This window comes from Coregonus clupeaformis, chromosome 23 (assembly GCF_020615455.1).
Source record: "Coregonus clupeaformis isolate EN_2021a chromosome 23, ASM2061545v1, whole genome shotgun sequence".
In the NCBI taxonomy this organism is placed as follows: domain Eukaryota; kingdom Metazoa; phylum Chordata; class Actinopteri; order Salmoniformes; family Salmonidae; genus Coregonus; species Coregonus clupeaformis.
This window is the reverse complement of record NC_059214.1, coordinates 17,179,752-17,200,758: the sequence shown is the minus strand read 5'-3', so window position 1 is coordinate 17,200,758 and position 21,007 is coordinate 17,179,752. Positions and strand designations below refer to the sequence as shown.

Below are 21,007 nucleotides of genomic sequence, written 5' to 3'. Positions count from 1 at the left end.
GGGCATGTTTGAACAGTCATGCAGCTGAATATTTGTTTTATTTCACACAGTAACCGTGTATCTTGAATTCATAGTAAGTAACCATGAATCATTAACAGCGCAATTTTGTTGTTGTTGTCTTAACCCGCAAATCTGGACTTTGTGTTTGATTGACTGTGACTCTAGGTTGCCCTCTAGTGTGGCAGCGCACCTCTGTAATAGGCTTTTCAGCTGAAGCAAGGATTTACTTTAAAACAGCTCCTTATTTAAACCAACATTTATGTAGGCCACAGTATTGTGATCTATTTAGCCATGGGCGAGGTCGATGGGTTTTATTTGACCAATTCTGTGATTCAGTAGGCTAAAGAAAGAGTGCTGGAAACGCCTATACTTATGCATTTCTGACGTTGGTGTTTATTGGGGCGGAGCTAAAGACCACTGACACGTAAGAATCCTGCATTAATTCCTAGGAAGAAGCTACATAGGCCTATATCTTTTTAGTCGAGAAGGATGTCCTTTTTAAATATAACCAGCTGCTAATATTTTCTATTTGGATTTATGTATATAATTACCCAAAGAGTCTCACATTAGGGGCGAGTGTAGGCTGTAGAAAGGATCGAAGTAGTCTATAGTCAACGTTGAAAATGAGATTTGCAATGTTTATTTCTTTGCTGAGGCCGATCGGGCCGGTTATTATCGGTGTTTCTTTGGGATTTACCTTAAGTTTACTTAGTGTGAATTGGGTAGAGGAATCTTGTGTCCTCGACGGGAAAGCAAGTGAAGAAATACGTTTGGCCCAAGATGGGAATTCAAAAGGAGCGAGGAGACCAAATTCGATATCGACGGTGGATGTGGATGCCGAGGAAGATTTTGAGCCAAGAATAGTGCCATATAAACCAGTCCAACAAAGCCAAACAAAGAAACTTTTTCGGTAAGCATTCAAAAAGCATGGTTAAAACCCGAAAAGGTCAAATGTGTTATTATAAACATGTTTCAACAGTGTAGCCTACTTAGATCTTATTTTTCCAGTTGACTGGGACTGTCTGTGACGCTATTGCCCCACAACCTTTTCAGAATGGATATTATGTTGGCAGTTTTCCTAGGAAAACTCCTTACTATGTTGCCAATTGGCCTTCAACAGTATATTATGAGCCTAGGTTAATTTAGGCATGTGGTTGTTTTCACCTCTTTCTTAATCAGTTTCTTTTTTTGCATTCTTTTTTAACTCATAGACCTATCAGATGTCAAGCACACTTAAACAACATCAGACAGGAACTGATGAACAATATAACATTACATTGGAAATCAGTCTTTCTTGGAATCTGCTGTTATTGTGCCCACTAAAACAGAAACATATTTGAAAGGCCGACATTCCTGAAATGTTTCACTAATTTTACATCCTTCACCCTGTCTGTGGCCTTTAGTCTCCAACTACCAGAGTACAGTATTTTTGTCCATAACAAATTATTGAAAAGTTTTATTGACATAGTCTACCTATTGTATGTGCTAGAATATTTGGAGAATTGGTGCCATGTGCTTGCCTAACCTTGTATAGCAACAGTCAAGTTTTGCATCACAGTGTTGTTGTGGTGTGTTACCCTGGAACTATAATTTAATTTCAGCAGAATCTGGATAAATAATGTCATTGGGAGTAACTTTAACTATACCATGTTGTTACCACTTTATTCCACGATGTAACATGACTTACTTACTTAGTCCATTGGGTCCCTGGTGTGACATAAGGCCGAAACAATCTTCTGCCCTGTATCCTGTCCCATGAGACCCATCTTTTCTAGCTCAGCCTGTAATGTGAAGAACTACCAAAATGTTATTAGACAAAATATGCTAGGATGTTTTCTCATGACCTTCACAGCAGTGTGTAACAGTATTTGGTTTGATCTGAATAAAAAAAATGCCTATGAAAACATTAATTTCAGGGGGTTAGAATAAGTTTTGCCCCTACACATTCCATGTGTCCTCATGGACAGCTAGCCAGTAAAAGAGATGTACAGGATAGATACTGTGTTTGTTCATTCAACCTGTCACACAGCTCCATTATATGAGATCGAGCTATGAGCTGCTGGGCCGAGGTCCTTCTCTGGTGCTAACTCTTAAATCTTGGACTCCAATGTCCAGGTTTCAAAGGCAGACAATCCTTAATCAGTTAACTATAGCAAATCAATTATTGATGGGATTATACATTGTGTGAATGGTTGCATTTGTTCAAACTTTAAGCATAAGAAAGTGCATGAAATAGTCAAGCTTTCGGATGGTGAATGAAGACTTTAAACATAAGTAATTGAAATGCTAAGATGCAATTGAAGTACCAGTATGTTTGCAGTACTGTGTGTGTGTATATATATATATATATATATATATATACAGTACCAGTCAAAAGTTTGGACACACCTACTCATTCAAGGGTTTTTCTTTATTTGTACTATTCTTGACATTGTAGAATAATGGTGAAGACATCACAACTATGAAATAACACATATGGAATCATGTAGTAACCAAAAAAGTGTTAAACAAATCAAAATATTTTATATTTGAGATTCTTCAAATAGCCACCATTTGCCTTGATGACATCTTTGCACACTCTTGGCATTCTCTCAACCAGCTTCATAAGGTAGTCACCTGGAACGCATTTCAATTAGCAGGTGTGCCTTCTTAAAAGTTAATTTGTGGAATTTCTTTCCATCTTAATGCGTTTGAGCCAATCAGTTGTGTTGTGACAAGGTGTGTGTGTGGGGGGGTGGGGGGGTGTATACAGAAGATAGCCCTATTTGGTAAAAGACCAAGTCCATATTATGGCAAGAACAGCTCAAATAAGGAAAGAGAAATGACAGTCCATCATTATTTTAAGACATGAAGGTCAGTTAATGCGGAACATTTCAAGAACTTTTCAAAGTTTCTTCAAGTGCAGTCGCAAAAACATTCAAGGGCTATGATGAAACTCTCTCATTTATTATTATTATTTCACCTTTATTTAACCAGGTAAGCCAGTTGAGAACAAGTTCTCATTTACAACTGCGACCTGGCCAAGATGAGGACCGCCACAGGAATGGAAGACCCAGTGTTACCGCTGCTGCAGAGGATAAATTAATTAGAGTTACCAGCCTCCGAAATAGCAGCCCAAATAAATGCTTCACAGAGTTCAAGGCACAGACAAATCTCAACATCAACTGATCAGAGGAGACTGTGTGAATCAGACCTTCATGGTAGAATTGCTGCAAAGAAACCACTACTAAAGGACACCAATAAGAAGAATAGACCTGCTGGGTCCAAGAAACACAAGCAATGGACATTAGACCGGTGGAAATTTGTCCTTTGGTCTGGAGTCCAAATTGGAGATTTTTGGTTCCAACCGCTGTGTCTTTGTGAGAGGCGGTGTGGGTGAACGGATGATCTCTGCATGTGTAGTTCCCATCGTAAAGCATGGAGGAGGTGGTGTTATGGTGTGGGGGTGCTTTGCTGGTGACACTGTCTGTGATTTATTTAAAATTCAAGGCACACTTAACCAGCATGGCTACCACAGCATTCTGCTGTGATACGCCATCCTATCTGGTTTGGGCTTAGTGGGACTATCATTTGTTTTTAAACTGGACAATGACCCAACACACCTCCAGGCTGTGTAAGGGCTATTTTACCAAGAAGGAGAGTGATGGCGTGCTGCATCAGATGACGTGGCCTCAACAATCCCCCGACCTCAACCCAATTGAGATGGTTTGGGATGAATCGGACGGCAGAGTGAAGGAAAAGCAGCCAAGAAGTGCTCAGCATATGTGGGAACTCCTTCAAGACTGTTGGAAAAGCATTCCAGGTGAAGCTGGTTGAGAGAATGCCAAGAGTGTGCAAAGCTGTCATCAAGGCAAAGGGTGGCTATTTGAAGAATCTCAAATACATTTGTTTAACCCTTCTTTGGTTACTACATGATTCCATATGTGTTATTTCATAGTGTTGATGCCTTCACTATGATTCTACAATGTAAAAATAAAGAAAAACCCTTGAATGAGTAGGTGTGTCCAAACTTTTGACTGGTAGTGTGTGTGTATATATTTATTTATATATATATTTATTTATTAGTGCCTTGCATAAGTATTCATCCACTTTCTTTAGACAAACCTAAATTAGTTCAGGACTATAATTTGCCTTAACAAATCACATAATAAGTGACATGGAATCTGTGTTAAATTATAGGGGTTGACATTATTTTTGAATGATTAACCCTTCATCTGTCCTCCATACATACTACATCTGTATGGTCCCTCTGTGAAATATTGTATTTCAAGCACAGATTTAACTACCAAGACCAGGGACCTTTTCAAAAGCCTCATAAAGAAGGGCAGTAGTTGGTAGATGGGTAACAATAACAAATCAGACATTGAATATATATTTTTGCTGTGTATTACAGTGGCTTATGAAAGTATTCACCCCCTTTGGCATTTTTCCTATTTCGTTGCCTTACAGCCTGGAATTTGATTTTTGGGGGGGTTGTATCATTTGATTTACACAACATGCCTACCACTTTGAAGATGCAAAATAAAAATGTTTTGTGATACAAACAACAGATAAGACAAAAAACAGAACTTGAGTGCGCATAACTATTCACCCCCCAAAGTCAATACTTTTGTAGAGCCACCTTTTGCAGCAATTACAGCTGCAAGTGTCTTGGGGTATGTCTCTATAAGCTTGGCACATCTAGCTACTAGGATTTTTGCCCATTCTTCAAGGCAAAACTGCTCCAGTTCCTTCAAGTTGGATGGGTTCCGTTGGTGTACAGAAATCTTTAAGTCATACCACAGATTCTCAATTGGATTGAGTTCTGGGCTTTGACTAGGCCATTCCAAGACATTTAAATGTTTCTTCTTAAACCACTCAAGTGTTGCTTTAGCAGTACGCTTAGGGTCATTGTCCTGCTGGAAGGTGAACCTCTGTCACAGTCTCAAATCTCTGGAAGACTGAAACAGGTTTCCCTCAAGAATTTCCCTGTATTTAGCGCCATCCATCATTCCTTCAATTCTGACCAGTTTCTCAGTCCCTGCCGATGGGGAAAAACATCCCCACAGCATGATGCTGCCACCCCCTGCTTCACAGACATAGCGTTTTCCTTGATGGCCAAAAAGCTCAATTTTAGTCTCATCTGACCAGAGTACCTTCTTCCATATGTTTGGGGAGTCTCCCACATGCCTTTTGGTGAACACCAAACGTGTTTGCTTATTTTTTTCTTTAAGCAAAGGCTTTTTCCTGGCCACTCTTCCATAAAGCCCAGCTCTTTGGAGTGTACGACTTAAAGTGGTCCTATGGACAGATACTCCAATCTCCGCTGTGGAGTTTTGCTGCTCCTTCAGGATTATCTTTGGTCTCTTTGTTGCTTCTCTGATTAATGCCCTCCTTGCCTGGTCCGTGAGTTTTGGTGGGCGGCCCTCTCTTGGCAGGTTTGTTGTGGTGCATATTCTTTCCATTTTTTAAATAATTGATTTAATGGTGCTTCGTGGGATGTTAAACGTTTCTGATATTTTTTTATAACCCAACACTGATCTGTACTTCTCCACAACTTTGTCCCTGACCTGTTTGGAGAGCTCCTTGGTCTTCGTGGTGCCCCTTGCTTAGTGGTGTTGCAGACTCTGGGGCCTTTTCAGAACAGGTGTATATGTGTGTGTGTGTGTGTATGTATATATATATATATATATATATATATATATATATATATATATATATATATATATATATATATATATACTGAGATCATGTTATTTATTTTTTTGAAACAAGTTATTTTTTTCATTTCACTTCACCAATTTGGACTATTTTGTGTATGTCCATTACATGAAATCCAAATAAAAATCAATTTAAATTACAGTTTGTACTGCAACAAAATAGGAAAAACGCCAAGAGGGGTGAATACTTTTGCAAGGCACTGTATATATTAAACCACCCAGACACATCAACGATACAGTCGTTCTTCTGAACTGAGCTGCAGAACAGGAATGAAACTACTCAGGGATGTTACCATGAGGCCACTGGTGATTGTAGAACAGCTACAGAGTTCAATGTCTGTGATGGTAGAAAACTGAGGATGAATCAACAACATGTTAGTGACTCCACAATAATGACCTAAATGACAGAGTAAAATATATAACAAATATTCCAAAAGTTGCATCTTGTATGCAAGGAGGCACTAAAGTAACACTGCAAAAAAACACATAAAAGGAATACACGTTTTTGCCAAAATGCAAAGCCTTACGTTTGTGGCAAACAAACTTTATTTTCAAGCATGGTGGTGGCTGTATCATGGTATGGGTATGCTTGACATCTGCAAATACTCTGAAGGTTTTCAGGATAAAAAGAAACGGGATTGAACTAAGCACAGGCAAAATCCTAGAGGAATTTATCCTTTCAGCAGGACAATAACCTACAACACAAGGCCAAATCTACACTGGAGTTGCTTTCAAGAAGACGGTGCATGTTCCTGAGTGGCCAAGTTACAGTTTTGACTTAAATCTGCTTGAAAATCTATGACAAGACTTGAAAATTACTGTCTAGCCATGATCACCAAAATCTTGACAGAGCTTGAAGAATATTGAAAATAATAATGGCTAAATATTGTACAATCCAGTTGTGCAAAGCTCGTATAGACTTACCCCAGAAGATTCACAGCTGTAATCGATGCCAAAGGGGTTTCTAACATGTATTGACTTAGGGAGCTTAATGCTTATGCAACGACTATATTTTTTAATATAATTTATATTAGTCTTTTAAATGTTCTTCCACTTTGACAGAGTATTTTGTGTAAATTGTTGACAAAAAATTACAAATCAATTGTAATACCACTTTGTAACACAATAAAATGTGAAGAAATCCAAGGGTTCTGAATACTTTTGCAAGGCACTGTAAATGTATGTACAAAATCTCTGTATAGTATGTTTTTGTATACATTGAAAATAGCAGCAATCACTTAAAGGGGCACTCCTTAGTTGCTACATCAATTTTTGGATGATATGTACCCATTTGATTCTTGAAGAATATAACATACAGTGAGGGAAAAAAGTATTTGATCCCCTGCTGATTTTGTACATTTGCCCACTGACAAAAAAACAGTCTATAATTGTAATGGTAGGTTTATTTGAACAGTGAGAGACAGAATAACAACAACAAAATCAAGCATTTCAAAAATGTTATAAATTGATTTGCATTTTAATGAGGGAAATAAGTATTTGACCCCCTCTCAATCAGAAAGATTTCTGGCTCCCAGGTGTCTTTTATACAGGTAATGAGCTGAGATTAGGAGCACACTCTTAAAGTGAGATTAGGAGCACACTCTCCTGAGTGGCGCAGTGGTCTAAGGCACTGCATCGCAGTGCTAACTGTGCCACTAGAGATCCTGGTTCGAATCCAGGCTCTGTCGCAGCCGGCCGCGACCGGGAGACTCATGGGCGGCGCACAATTGGCCCAGCGTCGTCCAGGGTAGGGGAGGGAATGGCCGGCAGGGATGTAGCTCAGTTGATACAGCATGGCGTTTGCAATGCCAGGGTTGTGGGTTCGATTCCCACGGGGGGCCAGTATAAAAAAAAATATGTATTCCCTAAAACTGTAAGTCGCTCTGGATAAGAGCGTCTGCTAAATGACTAAAATTTAAATGTAAAGGGAGTGCTCCTAATCTCAGCTTGTTACCTGTATAAAAGACACCTGTCCACAGAAGCAATTAATCAATCAGATTCCAAACTCTCCACCATGGCCAAGACCAAAGAGCTCTCCAAGGATGTCAAGGACAAGATTGTAGACCTACACAAGGCTGGAATGGGCTACAAGACCATCGCCAAGCAACTTGGTGAGAAGGTGACAACAGTTGGTGCGATTATTCGCAAATGGAAGAAACACAAAATAACTGTCAATCTCCCTCGGCCTGGGGCTCCATGCAAGATCTCACCTCGTGGAGTTGCAATGACCATGAGAACGGTGAGGAATCAGCCCATAACTACACGGGAGGATCTTGTCAATGATCTCAAGGCAGCTGGGACCATAGTCACCAAGAAAACAATTGGTAACACACTACGCCGTGAAGGACTGAAATCCTGCAGCGCCCGCAAGGTCCCCCTGCTCAAGAAAGCACATATACATGGCCGTCTGAAGTTTGCCAATGAACATCTGAATGATTCAGAGGAGAACTGGATGAAAGTGTTGTGGTCAGATGAGACCAAAATCGAGCTCTTTGGTATCAACTCAACTCGCCGTGTTTGGAGGAGGAGGAATGCTGCCTATGACCCCCAAGAACACCATCCCCACCGTCAAACATGGAGGTGGAAACATTATGCTTTGGGGGTGTTTTGCTGCTAAGGGGACAGGACAACTTCACCGCATCAAAGGGACGATGGACGGGGCCATATACCGTCAAATCTTGGGTGAGAACTACCTTCCCTCAGCCAGGGCATTGAAAATGGGTCGTGGATGGGTTTTCCAGCATGACAATGACCCAAAACACACGGCCAAGGCAACAAAGGAGTGGCTCAAGAAGAGGCACATTAAGGTCCTGGAGTGGCCTAGCCAGTCTCCAGACCTTAATCCCATAGAAAATCTGTGGAGGGAGCTGAAGGTTCGAGTTGCCAAACGTCAGCCTCAACCTTAATGACGGAAAAGATCTGCAAAGAGGAGTGGAACAAGATCCCTCCTGAGATGTGTGCAATCCTGGTGGCCAACTACAAGAAACGTCTGACCTCTGTGATTGCCAACAAGGGTTTTGCCACCAAGTACTAAGTCATGATTTGCAGAGGGGTCAAATACTTATTTCCCTCATTAAAATGCAAATCAATTTATTTAAAAAATGTACATGTGTTTTTCTGGATTTTTTCTTTGTTATTCTGTCTCTCACTGTTCAAATAAACCTACAATTAAAATTATAGACTGATCATGTCTTTGTCAGTGGGCAAACGTACAAAATCAGCAGGGGATCAAATACTTTTTTCCCTCACTGTAAATGCCTCATGAGCTTAGTTCAACTGTCGTACCCCATCAGAACCCAAAATATAAGCTTGTTTTACTCCAATATTTGTAAACAAAGTAAATGTAAACAACCACTTCACCATTATTTTGATATTGTGGATGATCAGTCCTTGCATCATAGCGTTTTCTATGGATTTGAGTGGTTCCATTTCTCCAGCCCAATCCCTCATCTTTTTACTGAAACTGTGGCGGGGAGAACACTGTTAATGTTTCAATTAAGGATTGCCGCTTTAATGAGTTTGTATGCTTTCCAGGGCTAAGTACATCAGTACAGAACTGGGGATCCGGGAGCGCCTCTTTGTAGGGATCCTGACATCCAAAAACACCATCAACACACTGGGAGTGGCCGTGAACCGCACCATCAGCCACCACCTGGACGCCCTGGTCTTCTTCACCGGCATGCGCAACCGCAAAGTGCCCCACGGCATGTTCGTGGTCACCCATGGGGACGAGAGGCTCATTTGGAACATGTTCCAGACCATCAAGTACATCTTAGAGCACTATATCAATGAGTATGACTGGTTCTATCTAGCCCAGGACGACACCTATACGGAGGCAGACAGGATCAAACAGCTGGTGGCTCACCTGAGCATGGACCGGGAGCTTTACATGGGAAGTCCTGAGGAGTTTATAGGTGGGGAGATGGAGGGGAGGTACTGCTATGGTGGGTTCGGATACCTCCTGTCCCGTACCCTGCTGCTCCGGCTCAAACCCTTCCTGGAGAACTGTAGGAATGACATCCTGAGTGCCAGGCCTGACGAATGGCTGGGCAGATGCATCATTGATTATGTCAACACAAACTGTGTGGATGAGCATGAGGTAGGCTATGTATTATTACTGTCTTGTACAGAAGAGTTCCATGAAGGGACTGCTGTTCCATGGGTTTATGGTCCCTTTGTCCAAGAGACTGTTTCCCGGACATAGATTAGGCCTAGGCCTAGAATAAGAAGCATGTTTAATGGAGATTCTCCATTCAGTGTTTTTTAGTCCATGACTAGGCTTAATCTGTGCCCGAGAAAGCATCCCTGTGTTTCTCAGTAAGTGAATGTTTCTTGGGTCAACAAACCAGACCTGGGTTGAATACATCATATGTCAAATACTTGAGCTGCACTTGATTTAGTTCGTCCAGTACAATAGAACCGATGTATAGTCACAAAAGTGGACGTTCAAGTATTTAACATGTGTATTTGGCCCAGGTCTGCTCTGAATTGAAACCACAAGTCCACTACCTTTCACTGGCATCTCCCCCAAAAAGATGAAATAGAGCCTGACTTTATGAAGCCTCATAAACTTTACACTGCCTGCCAACATAACTCATTATCCGTCGGTGTAGTAGGCTGGTTCCTGCTCAGTAAAAGCTTGACACACACACACCATATGGTAAACACGAAGACCGTATACTACAACATCAACATATAAGATCCATCTTTCAAGATCTACCAGCCTCATGTTCGAACACTTTCTTTACAATCTACATTTGTCGTGAAAAAGTATATTTTAAATTATATACTAGTGACCTCTATAGAATAAGGTATGTTGCACTATAGTAGTGCTAAAACATAGTTCTAACACCCATCAGTGTTTTAGCACTACGTTCTCTATAGAGACAGAAAGTTGACTGTCTGTCTCTCTTCACACTGTGGCCCCTGAGGGTACTTGTCCTCTCTTCTGTGACAGGGAGCTTTGCTTCTCCTGTTCTGCACTGACAGTCAGGGCCCCAGTGGAGCCCTGTCACAGTCACACTGCTTTTCCAAGTGACAGTTTAAAGACTGTGCACCTTAGCTAACTACATTGATTTAATCTGTTTATATATGCTACCCTTTTTGGCTCAAAGTGTGGCCGCATGCACATTGCACCTGAATTTGTTCCAACAATATCACCAGTTATACACCATTCTACCGCAATACTATTTTATAACTTTTTAAAAACATAATGAGTAGTTAATTCAAGACAGTTTGAGTTTCCCTAAACTTTTTTCTGTGGCATGTAACCTTCTATACCCTCTTTACTTGGGCTTCCATTTTTTCTCCTGTGGTCGGGCATTTGAGCAGGAAACCATCTTGTTTAAGAGTCTGTATTGGAACAGAAACAGAGGGCCTGTTTCACTGCTGCGTGGTCATCTTTCCTCAGGGCCAGCACAACAAATAGGGGAAAAGTCAGAAGAAAAAACATTGGAGAGTGTTATGAGGAAGTACAACTCACGTTTATCCTAATTGGTTGTCTCTTTAGATTAAAGCTGTAATATGTATATTTTTGGGCGACCTGACCAAATTCACGTAAATGTGTGTTATAGATCTGTCATTCTCATTGAAAGCAAATCTAAGAAGCGGGAGATCTGTTCTATGTGCTCTATTTCTATGATTTCCGTGCTTAAGTTGCATTTTTGCTTCTTTTACTTTCTGCTTTGTACACTAGCTTCAAACAGCTGAAAAATACAATATTTTTTGTTTATGGAAAATATATTTCATGGCGGTTTAGATGGTACAATGATTCTCTACACACTATACTTGCTTGTTTTGTCACAAACTGAAATTAGGCAAACAATTAGAATTTTTGCAACCAGGAAATGGCGGCGTGACTTCTGCATAGTGCATCTTTAAGTGGAGTCTTATTACTTATGGTCATTTAGGTGTTATTCGTACACTGACACCATACATTCCAGTAGTGTTTTTCCCTATGAAGCCATTTCCATAAGTTTGTTAAACATTAATTGTTTGGACAGAAGTTGTTTTATTAGTCGTAAGTACGGGATACGCAAGGTATACATCGTCCAACGAAATGTTTACTTGCAGGTTCCTTCTCGACAATGCAACAGCAATAAGAAATACTAAAAGAATAAGAATACAAACATAAAGTAAAATGGCAGAATAGAAAACATTTCGCATAAGTATAATACAGGAAGTCACTGTTTTTAGTACAATATTTACACTTGTATTGGGGGAGGGGAGAATGGGGAGAAAGTGTATACATTTAGCAGTATAATAAGAGTCTGGTAGCAGTTGTGATGTGTGCTAAAGTGCGGAGAATTAGAGCAGGTGGTCAGTCCAGTTCAAGTGTTCAGCAGTCTGATGGCTTGTAGATAGAAACTGTCTCTGAACCTGTTGGTATCAGACCTCATGCTCCGATACATCTGGTGTGTGGGGTCCTTGATGATGCTGCGTGCCTTCCTTAGGCACTGTTTTGAGTAGATGTCCTGGATGGGTGGAAGCACGGTCCCAGTGAAGTACTGGGCCATCTTCACCACCCGCTGGAGTGCCTTGCAGAGCATTTGAACCAGTGGGATGTGTGTATTCTATTTAATTCATTGAGAAAATACAATCTAAAGTGCTGTACTCTTACATGTTGTTAGGATCCTAAATAAAATGGTTGTTGGAACTCTTAGTACAGAGAAAGTTGTTGCTCAAAAAGAAACCTTGCGGCAATAGCCATACTCCCCCTTTTGTGATGGCTGATACGGTCATAGGGGTTAATGTGTTTGGAAACAGCTAGTGAAACAGCCATTTAAGGAAAGTTTTTCTAAAACATGTCAGAGGACCAATGTGTGATAGTGGAGCATCATCAGGGCTAAACGTCTATATCACTCTGAAATGCTGTTTTAGTGAGGAAAGATGACTAATAGCCTTAGGTGAACTTGAACTGATTCACTGTCAGATAACACTGACACATCCTCTTAGTTTTTTTTCATACCTTGTCTGCTTCTCTTCGAGAGCACCCCTTGTCTCCCCTTACATTAATATACTCCATCCAAATAGATAGGAAAGCTTCCTATCCATTTTCAAGTAAACAATTCTATCAGCGTTCAACCGTCACTAGTAAATAATACACAGGGCTGTATTTCCGGCAGGTGCTAAGGCGGCGCAAGTGTCAAACGCATGTTAGTTGGTAATTTCGGCATGTCAAATATTTCTTTTTTTACCCCTTGCGTGAGGTTCGGCAGGCTTGCGCTGAGGTGGCAGGGGTAGCAATATTTGAGGTGTGTCCTCAAAAACAAGTGCAAAAATGAAAATGTCATGGAGCACAAATGGTGAGATTTAAGACCAACGAAGAGCAGGCCTTTGCGGTAACATGGTTGGTAATGACAGGATCTTGAGAGCGGGAGCGCAAACCTATTCAGCCGTGACGCACAGTGCCCATATGCTCATGTAACGAGGGGAAATTTGCATTTTGCGCTGGTAACCCTCGCGTTTATAAACATAAAACATTTGCATTTTGCAAGTTCATTCAAAACCAAGCATAGCCTCCCCTCTCCTCAGAAGGCAGTTTTTGGGGGGCATTCGCCAAGTAGCAGCCTATCAATAAAGGGTTTGGCTCGTGAGACTGCTTTGAAATAAACATTAAACACCAAAGCTTTACTAAAAGATCAAGTCTGGGAGCAGCAAAAAAGTGAGTGGACATACCCTTTTTAACATTATTTCAGCCAGCTCCCGTTTATTATTTTGGACGTGCATAAAACCTCTATGTACATGTGTCCATATGCCCATCAGAAACAAGAGATGAGAGGATGCCGGTGACCCTCGTATTTAGAAACAAAAAAAACTAACAATTGCTTGTCTTCCGTTTCATTTGATCAAAAACCAAACTGATTAGAATGAGTCACCGTCCTTGGCTTTATGGTGAGAACGTCCATGGCTCGCATGCAATGCAATTTAGGAGCTGTCTGCTATTTCTGGAGAAGTGCGAATGCGATCTGTAGTGCAAGTAAAACATAATATTTGGTAGCAGTAGCCTATAATGGTGAGTGGACATTACCCCTCTTTTATATTGAATTTGGATCTTTGTCCATCTTCTGTGAAAAGTTTGGAAGTGCATAAAACCCTCCATAGTCTATATTGACTCACTATTATATGCCCACAGGGAGCCATTGTGGTGGCTGTAACTATATATTTAGACAGCCTATTTAAAACAAGTTGTTTCGATTATAATTATTCACTCTTTTTAAGCCGTATCAATAGTGACTTTAATCTTGCTTATTGACAACGTTTGGCATGTCCATGGTTCAGACATGGATGACAATGCAATTTACAGTTGGCCTAGCTCCTATATCAATGCAAATGCTATGTTAAACAATATATTTCCATATTGAAGCCGTGCAATTACTTCTTAGAACAATGTGCCCTGCAAACATGTTCAACATGTTTAGCAAATATGGGACAGGCCTACATACATTTTATTTTGTTTCTGTAGGCTATATAGGCTATAACAAACTAACATTCAAATCAGAGTTGATGACAACGCAATACATAAAAGACTGTAAATACACAACTTGAAGCAACCACATATTTAGCCATGGAGCACGTTCTGATTGGCCAGTGAGGGGTCAAGCCTTGACACACCTATTTATTTATTCATCAAAACCCAGCCCTTTCACACCACCACCAGCTACTGCGGCCATAATTCCCACTGTGAAAATAGCAAGAATATAGCATTACTGACAGCACTGAGATTTACCACTGAGTTAGATTTGTTAAAATAGAGCCCAAAGAGTTATAACTCAGTCTTCTGTTTGTTTTCACCCAATTTCCCATGATACCACATTGCTAAATGTATATACATTTTTTGTTTTCAGGGGCTGCAGTACTACCGTTACGAGATGGGCAAGAACTCAGATCCGAGTAAGGTGGAGAATGTGCAGTTTAAGAATGCCTTGACTGTCCACCCGGTGTCTGACCCTGAGCAGATGTACAGACTACACAAACACTTCACTGAACTCGAACTTCAGAGGACATACGATGAGATCGAGAAGCTGCAGGTAAACGATCTGATCCTGAACACCACAAAACATCCTTTGTTCAGTGAACACCGACATAGTCAGTCTCCCTGTCTGTTTTCATTTAACATCAAGCGCTGAAGGCTTATTTATTTAAGTCGAATATTTGTTTTGTGAATGACTCCACTCTCTTGGTTGGACATAATTATCTTTTTAAAGACATGCTCAGGAACCTTGCCAACTAGTAAGTGTTTTTTTAAACCTCCCGCTTTGGGCTGGATGAGTCGATGTGTAGTTCATTCATGCGTAATCTATGAGCAGAAGTCCCTAGTTTGAACGTTTTCTGGAAGCTTAGCGGCGCCATTTTCCCTACATTTTTCAACACGTGGGCCAGCCCTCTAGCAATTTGAATTCAAGCCAATGAGATTCAGCCCTTCGCCATTTGAGTGACAGCTAGCAAGATGTACACAGCAGAGAGGGAGAGAGCGCAATAACGTTGTGCACATATCTGCACATATGTGACGTAGTATGCAATTTTCTGAGACCACTTTTGGCTCGTGAGCACTACTTTCAGAACTACTGGCTAAAACATATACAAAGGTACTGGAGAATCTCTTTAATTGTAGCAGTACAGTATCACTGTCAGCTTATGACTATATGTGTACATCTCCTCATGTGTCCACAGGCAGAGATAAAGAATGTGAGCAAAGTGGCTTTTGCTGGCAACCGGAGCTCCCAGTGGCCCATTGGGATCAATCCTCCGTTTGAGCCTAAGTCTCGTTTTGAGGTCCTCCGATGGGACTACTTCACAGAGGAGCAAGTGTATTCATGCATTGACGGCTCCCCCAAGTGTGAACTGCGTGGCATTGATCGGTTGGACGTGGCCGCCATCATCGAGATAGCCATGGGGGAGCTGAACAAGAAGTACAAGCCTGTCCTCCACCTGAAGAAGCAGCAGCTGATCAACGGCTACCGGCGCTTTGACCCCACTCGGGGCATGGAGTACACCCTGGACCTGCAGCTGGAGGTAGTCAACCAGAAAGGCCGCAGTCGCTCCATCACCAAGAGGGTCCACCTGGTGCGTCCTCTGAGTCGCATCGAGATCATCCCCATGCCTTACGTCACAGAGGCCACCAGGGTTCATATCATCTTACCACTGACCTTTCAGGATCGGGGCGCCGTCAACCATTTTCTTGAAGTGTTTGCTGCAAATTTGTTTGAGACCAGTGAAAACGCCATCTTGACTTTACTGTTTATCTACGACCCATTCGAGGCCCAGCAGGTCAACCAGAATGACATATTCTCCAGTGTTAAAGCCCAGATCAATGCCTACGAACGCAAGTATCCGGCAGTGAAGATCCTGTGGATAAGTGTCAAGACCGAAACCCCTTCTCAAATCAAATTCATGGACATCATCTCCAAGAAGCACCCAGTAGACACGCTGTTCTTCATCACGAACGTCAACACCAACATCAACTCAGAGTTCCTCAACCGTTGCCGCATGAACTCTATCAACAACTGGCAGGTATTCTTCCCAATCCACTTCCAGGACTACAACCCAGACATCGCCTTCCACAACCAGGAGCCCCCACCCACAGTAGACCTGGTCAAGGATGCCGGACACTTTGACCGCAGTTCTTTTGAGGAGGCGTGCTTCTACAACTCTGACTATATGGTGACGCGCACACGCATGGCCTCCGACGTGCAGGAGAACGAGGAGATCCTGGAGACCTTGGATATCTACGACATGTTTGTCAAGTACTCCACCTTGCATGTGTTCAGGGCTGTGGAGCCGGCTCTGCACCAGAAGTACCGCTACCAGGCCTGTAACCCGCAGCTTAGTGAGGACATCTACCACAGGTGTGTCCAGAGCAACCTGGATGGCCTGGGATCCCGTTCCCAGCTCGCCATGCTGTTATTTGAACAAGAGCAAGGAAATAGCACTTGAGCACAAGCCCCCTTAGAAACTTGACCTAGAATGTGTGTGATTGTGTGTATGCGTGCTTGTTTGCGTGCGTTTTGATTGTGTGTATGCGTGCTTGTTTGTGTTTTAAAACTAATGCAGTACATTCCTAAGCGGAAATCTTTTTACTAAATGTTTACAATAAAAATGTGCTGTCCGTACAGAAACCGATGCTGGAACCAAATGTGTTTTAAGCCTTCGGATTTGGTGGTCATGCTGGGACGTCTATCTCATTATTTTAATATGTTACAAAAGTTCTACATACCTTTTGATGTGGCTCTTGAGGGTATGGCTTTAAACCTGCAAAACGTTTGATACTTGGTCATTTGCAGTTTAGTAATCACTACTAAAGCACATCTCAATATGTGTGCCTTTTTTAATGTATGTCAGTCCTCTTGTATTTTCATGTCCGTTATCATATCTAGCAAAATATGTAGAGATTTTTACATGTATACATTTATCAATATTTGAGTCCCCTTACTTTCACATTACACTTTTCACATTTTAATGAATGAGCTGGCATCTGAAATATAGATTCACTCTACTCACATGTTAACCGGAAGGAAGCTTTATGGCACTGACATCATCAGATGCAGAATGAGATTACTGTTGGGCTGAGAGGATTGGACGGTATGTGTCGGTACTGTAGGTCCCCATAGGTGAGGTCCCAAACAAGCCTGTAGATGTAGAGCCTCTTCAGGAGTTTGCAGTGTTACAGAAAAGAAAAAAAAGAAAGGAGAATTATGTAACCTTTAGCCATAACAGTCCTTGTACAGAGCTGAGAGGCTAACGCACAGTTCAGACGCTGCACTTTGGTGAGTCTAACTGAATAGATATTAAGAGTGAGTTGACGTACTGATTGGTTTCATACAACCGCTCTCAACACTACAGACTTCCTTGTTGGTTTTGGGTCAAATTCAGGCATAACAACACCTCTTGTTTAAAAAAAATGTATTGCACTAAAAGGACAAAGAAAGACGACTCCCACACCTATGCAGCGTGGAAGTTAATGTTTGAAACGGTGAGGATGACCGGTTTAATGAGTCTCAGTTATAGGGATGGGCATTTGACATTTTTTGAACGTTCGAGTACTCTTTTTTTCGAGTACTCAAATAAAAATATATATATTTTTAGAAGGAAAAGACAAGTGCATTCATCTATATGCCAACAGATCGCAACAATGCCTAATTTATCATAACCATAACGCATAACAAATCCTAATTGCCCCAAATATATTCAAACAATAAAAATGCAAGTGCCATTTAAGATGAATTTATTGAAACCGTAATATCAACTGGTTATATTATGGAACACAATCTTCAAAAAGGCAGTAACCTCAGCATTGGCGTTTGCTTGTAGATCCCTATGGCTGTGCAATGGCTTAGCCTTTTGTTAATTTAGCAGACAAGACGCTCTTATTTCCCGAGCCCTTATCACAGTCAAAACATCGATTTCATAGTAAAAAAACAAACATTATAAAATGGAACAGAATATTTTTCCAAATGAAAAATGTTACCAGTGTGAAGTGATGCGCATTGCGTGTCTGGAACAGTTATTGTCAGTGATAATTTGAAACGGGGCTCAATTTGGCGAGTCAAATTTTTTTACAAAAACTTTTACAAACTAAAATCTGTCTTTTCGATATACAGACGTTCAATGTAGTTTATTCTGCCTGTTCTTTTGGAATTTTCTAAATGGATGAACAATTTCACATTGAACACTGCATGGTTATGAATTACGGCCACAACATCTGTTTGGTGGGTAGGCATATACTTATTTATTCTGATGAAAATACGCTCTTTGTCTTTAGTTTGATAATGTTTTTACATATGTTAAGTGTGGAACCTGTCTATGTTTAGGGGGGTTATAGCCTAGGCTAACCAATTCTAAATGGCACTAGCAGTTCGCAAAGTAGCTTAAGCGGAAAATAGACGGGAAACAATTATTCCAAAACTGCAGCTCGTTGCTGGAACACCAGTCCATTTTAAATTTGTGATAAAACTGTCTTCATTTTGCAAGGAATGTAGCTTGTGTATCCAATCCGTTAGATAAGTATTTACAGGCATTTATTTCTGTAGGCCAGTGGTGTAAGGTACTTAAGTAAAAAATACTTCAAAGTACTACTTAAGTAGTTTTTTGGCGTATCTGTAATTTACTTTATTTATATTTTTGACTACTTTTACTTCACTACATTCCTAAAGAAAATGATGTACTTTTTACCCCATACATTTTCCCTGACACCCAAAAGTATTTGTTACATTTTGAATGCTTAGCAGGGCAGGAAAAATGCTCAATTCACACACTCAAGAGAACCTCCCTGGTCATCCCTACTGCCTCTTATCTGGCAGACTCACTAAACACAAATGCTTCATTTGTAAATGTCTGAGTGTTGAAGTGTGCCCCTAGCAATCCGTAAATAAAAACACAAGACAATTGTGCTGTCTGGTTTGCTTAATATAAGGAATTTTAAATGATTTATACTTTTCATACTTAAGTACATTTTAGCAATTACATTTACCTTTAATACTTAAATATGTTTGAAACCAAATACTTTTAGACTTTTACTCAAGTAGTATTTTACTGGGTGACTTTCACTTGTACTTGAGTCATTTTCTCTTAAGGTATCTTTACTTTTACTCAAGTATGACAATTGGGTACTTTTTCCACCACTGCTGTAGGCCTAACGGGAGCTTGTGTGCGCACTCAGCACGCTTGTGTGGAAGGAGCGGTCAGAACGCAATTGAGTGAATGAAACATGGAGGGGAAAGGGAATTTGGGGAGAAGAAAGGTGTGATGCTTGGTTTCTTTTTTGTTGTGCCTTGCAAATGCACATGTTCATATGGAACACAAGAGTCAAGGCAAATTAACGTTGTCTAAAGACACAATTTCACTTGCCCGTTTGGGCAGACACAAAGCACATTCAACCAAATAGTTTTACAGTATTTGGAAAAAAATGTGATCTCTTGTTAAAGATTGAGCTTTGACGTCCGTTTGAGTACTCAATTACTCATGCCCATCCCTACTCGGTTAACGTACGGTGTCTTCAGATTTCCTGTCTCCCAGTCTCCTCATACCTAAAATAAACCATGAGATCTGTTGGCTTTAGCGAAATTACTGTGCAACGTAGATGTTCTATTTTCTCCCGAGATTGCAAATAATTCTGTACATTGATGTAGTGCCCATCATTTATGAATGTTTCAAGCGCTGTGCTGAGAAGAGACACATTCTAAAGTGATTTTCGTACCAGATTAGGCAAGCATTTTCGCTAACGCTAACCCTTTTCCTCAGTCTCCTACCCTGCTGCGTAAGTTCTCCTAACCTGCTACGAAAAAGTCATCGAAGTGGCGTGAAAAGAGTTTCCCGCGTTGAGAAGTTGTTTTTGCCGTCTGTTCCTGGTTTCAAAGAGCACCAAAAACTATACTAACCATGAGCCTTAGCGTTTCTGCCGCCACAGAAACAGACCCTGGGTCTGTTCTAACATGACCAACAACCTGTGAATCAGAGGCCATGATTGTGCTTTTGTTGTGGGTGGTAGCGAAGCAACCTTTTATTTGCATGCAATTAACATCTGAATATGCATGACCATTTCTCACGACAGTGGAAGAATTGCTCTTGCGCGCTGCATGAAACGGAGACACGCGTCACACGCACCGCTCTGAAAGAGCGGCAGAGGCTGCCGAACTATAGTTAAAAGTCAGACAAGGCGCACTGCATGATTTCAGACCGCACTCTTCCAAAGAGAAAGTGACATTTTTTAGTTTGGTGCGGCGATAGAGCAGTGTTTGAACTAGGGCTAACTTTGTGACTGGACTAGTTCATAGTAGTTGCTGGTTTCGGTATGTTACACACCAAAATGTAATCTCAATATATTAAAGTAGGTATTTGAAATCAGTTGAACAAGAATGTAATTATTGAGGGCAATCATGATTGTGGTATGACGTGTATAAATTGGCAGTCAACATTGTTACGTGTTACATGAATGTTACATTACATTTCTATTACATCAGAAAATACCTGAAGATATACATAGGGTGCGTTTGTAAATTCACTGTGGAGTGCCAGAGAGCGCTCAGAGTGCGCTCTGGGCGTTCGTAAATTCAGAGCTTTGTCAGATTGTCTGTTTTGTAAATTCAGAGCGTTTTGCTCTCGGAGTTTTAGAGCGCACACTGGATGCTCTGGCCAAGGAGTAGGGTTGATCCGAGCGTTCTGACCTCACAACCGCAGTCAAGCACCCAAGCTAACTGGCTAAAGTTAGCTAGCTTGCTAGCTACTTCCAGAGACAAATGAGAGAACACCTCACTCTGACCATTTTACTTGCCCTAGCAGAGCTGGTTAGGCCGTTTTCATGTTATCCAGAG

General features: G+C 41.1%; 1 protein-coding gene across 1 annotated transcript; it reads left to right on the top strand.

The window, feature by feature from the left end:
• Window positions 1–300: 300 nt before the first annotated feature.
• Window positions 301–18,815, top strand: LOC121536673 (chondroitin sulfate synthase 2-like). Its single transcript, XM_041844098.2, has 4 exons — window positions 301–910; window positions 9,234–9,798; window positions 14,546–14,728; window positions 15,372–18,815. Exons 1-4 carry the CDS (start codon window positions 624–626, stop codon window positions 16,632–16,634), a joined length of 2,298 nt encoding a protein of 765 aa, XP_041700032.1. The 5' UTR covers window positions 301–623; the 3' UTR covers window positions 16,635–18,815.
• The last annotated feature ends 2,192 nt before the right edge of the window (window positions 18,816–21,007 follow it).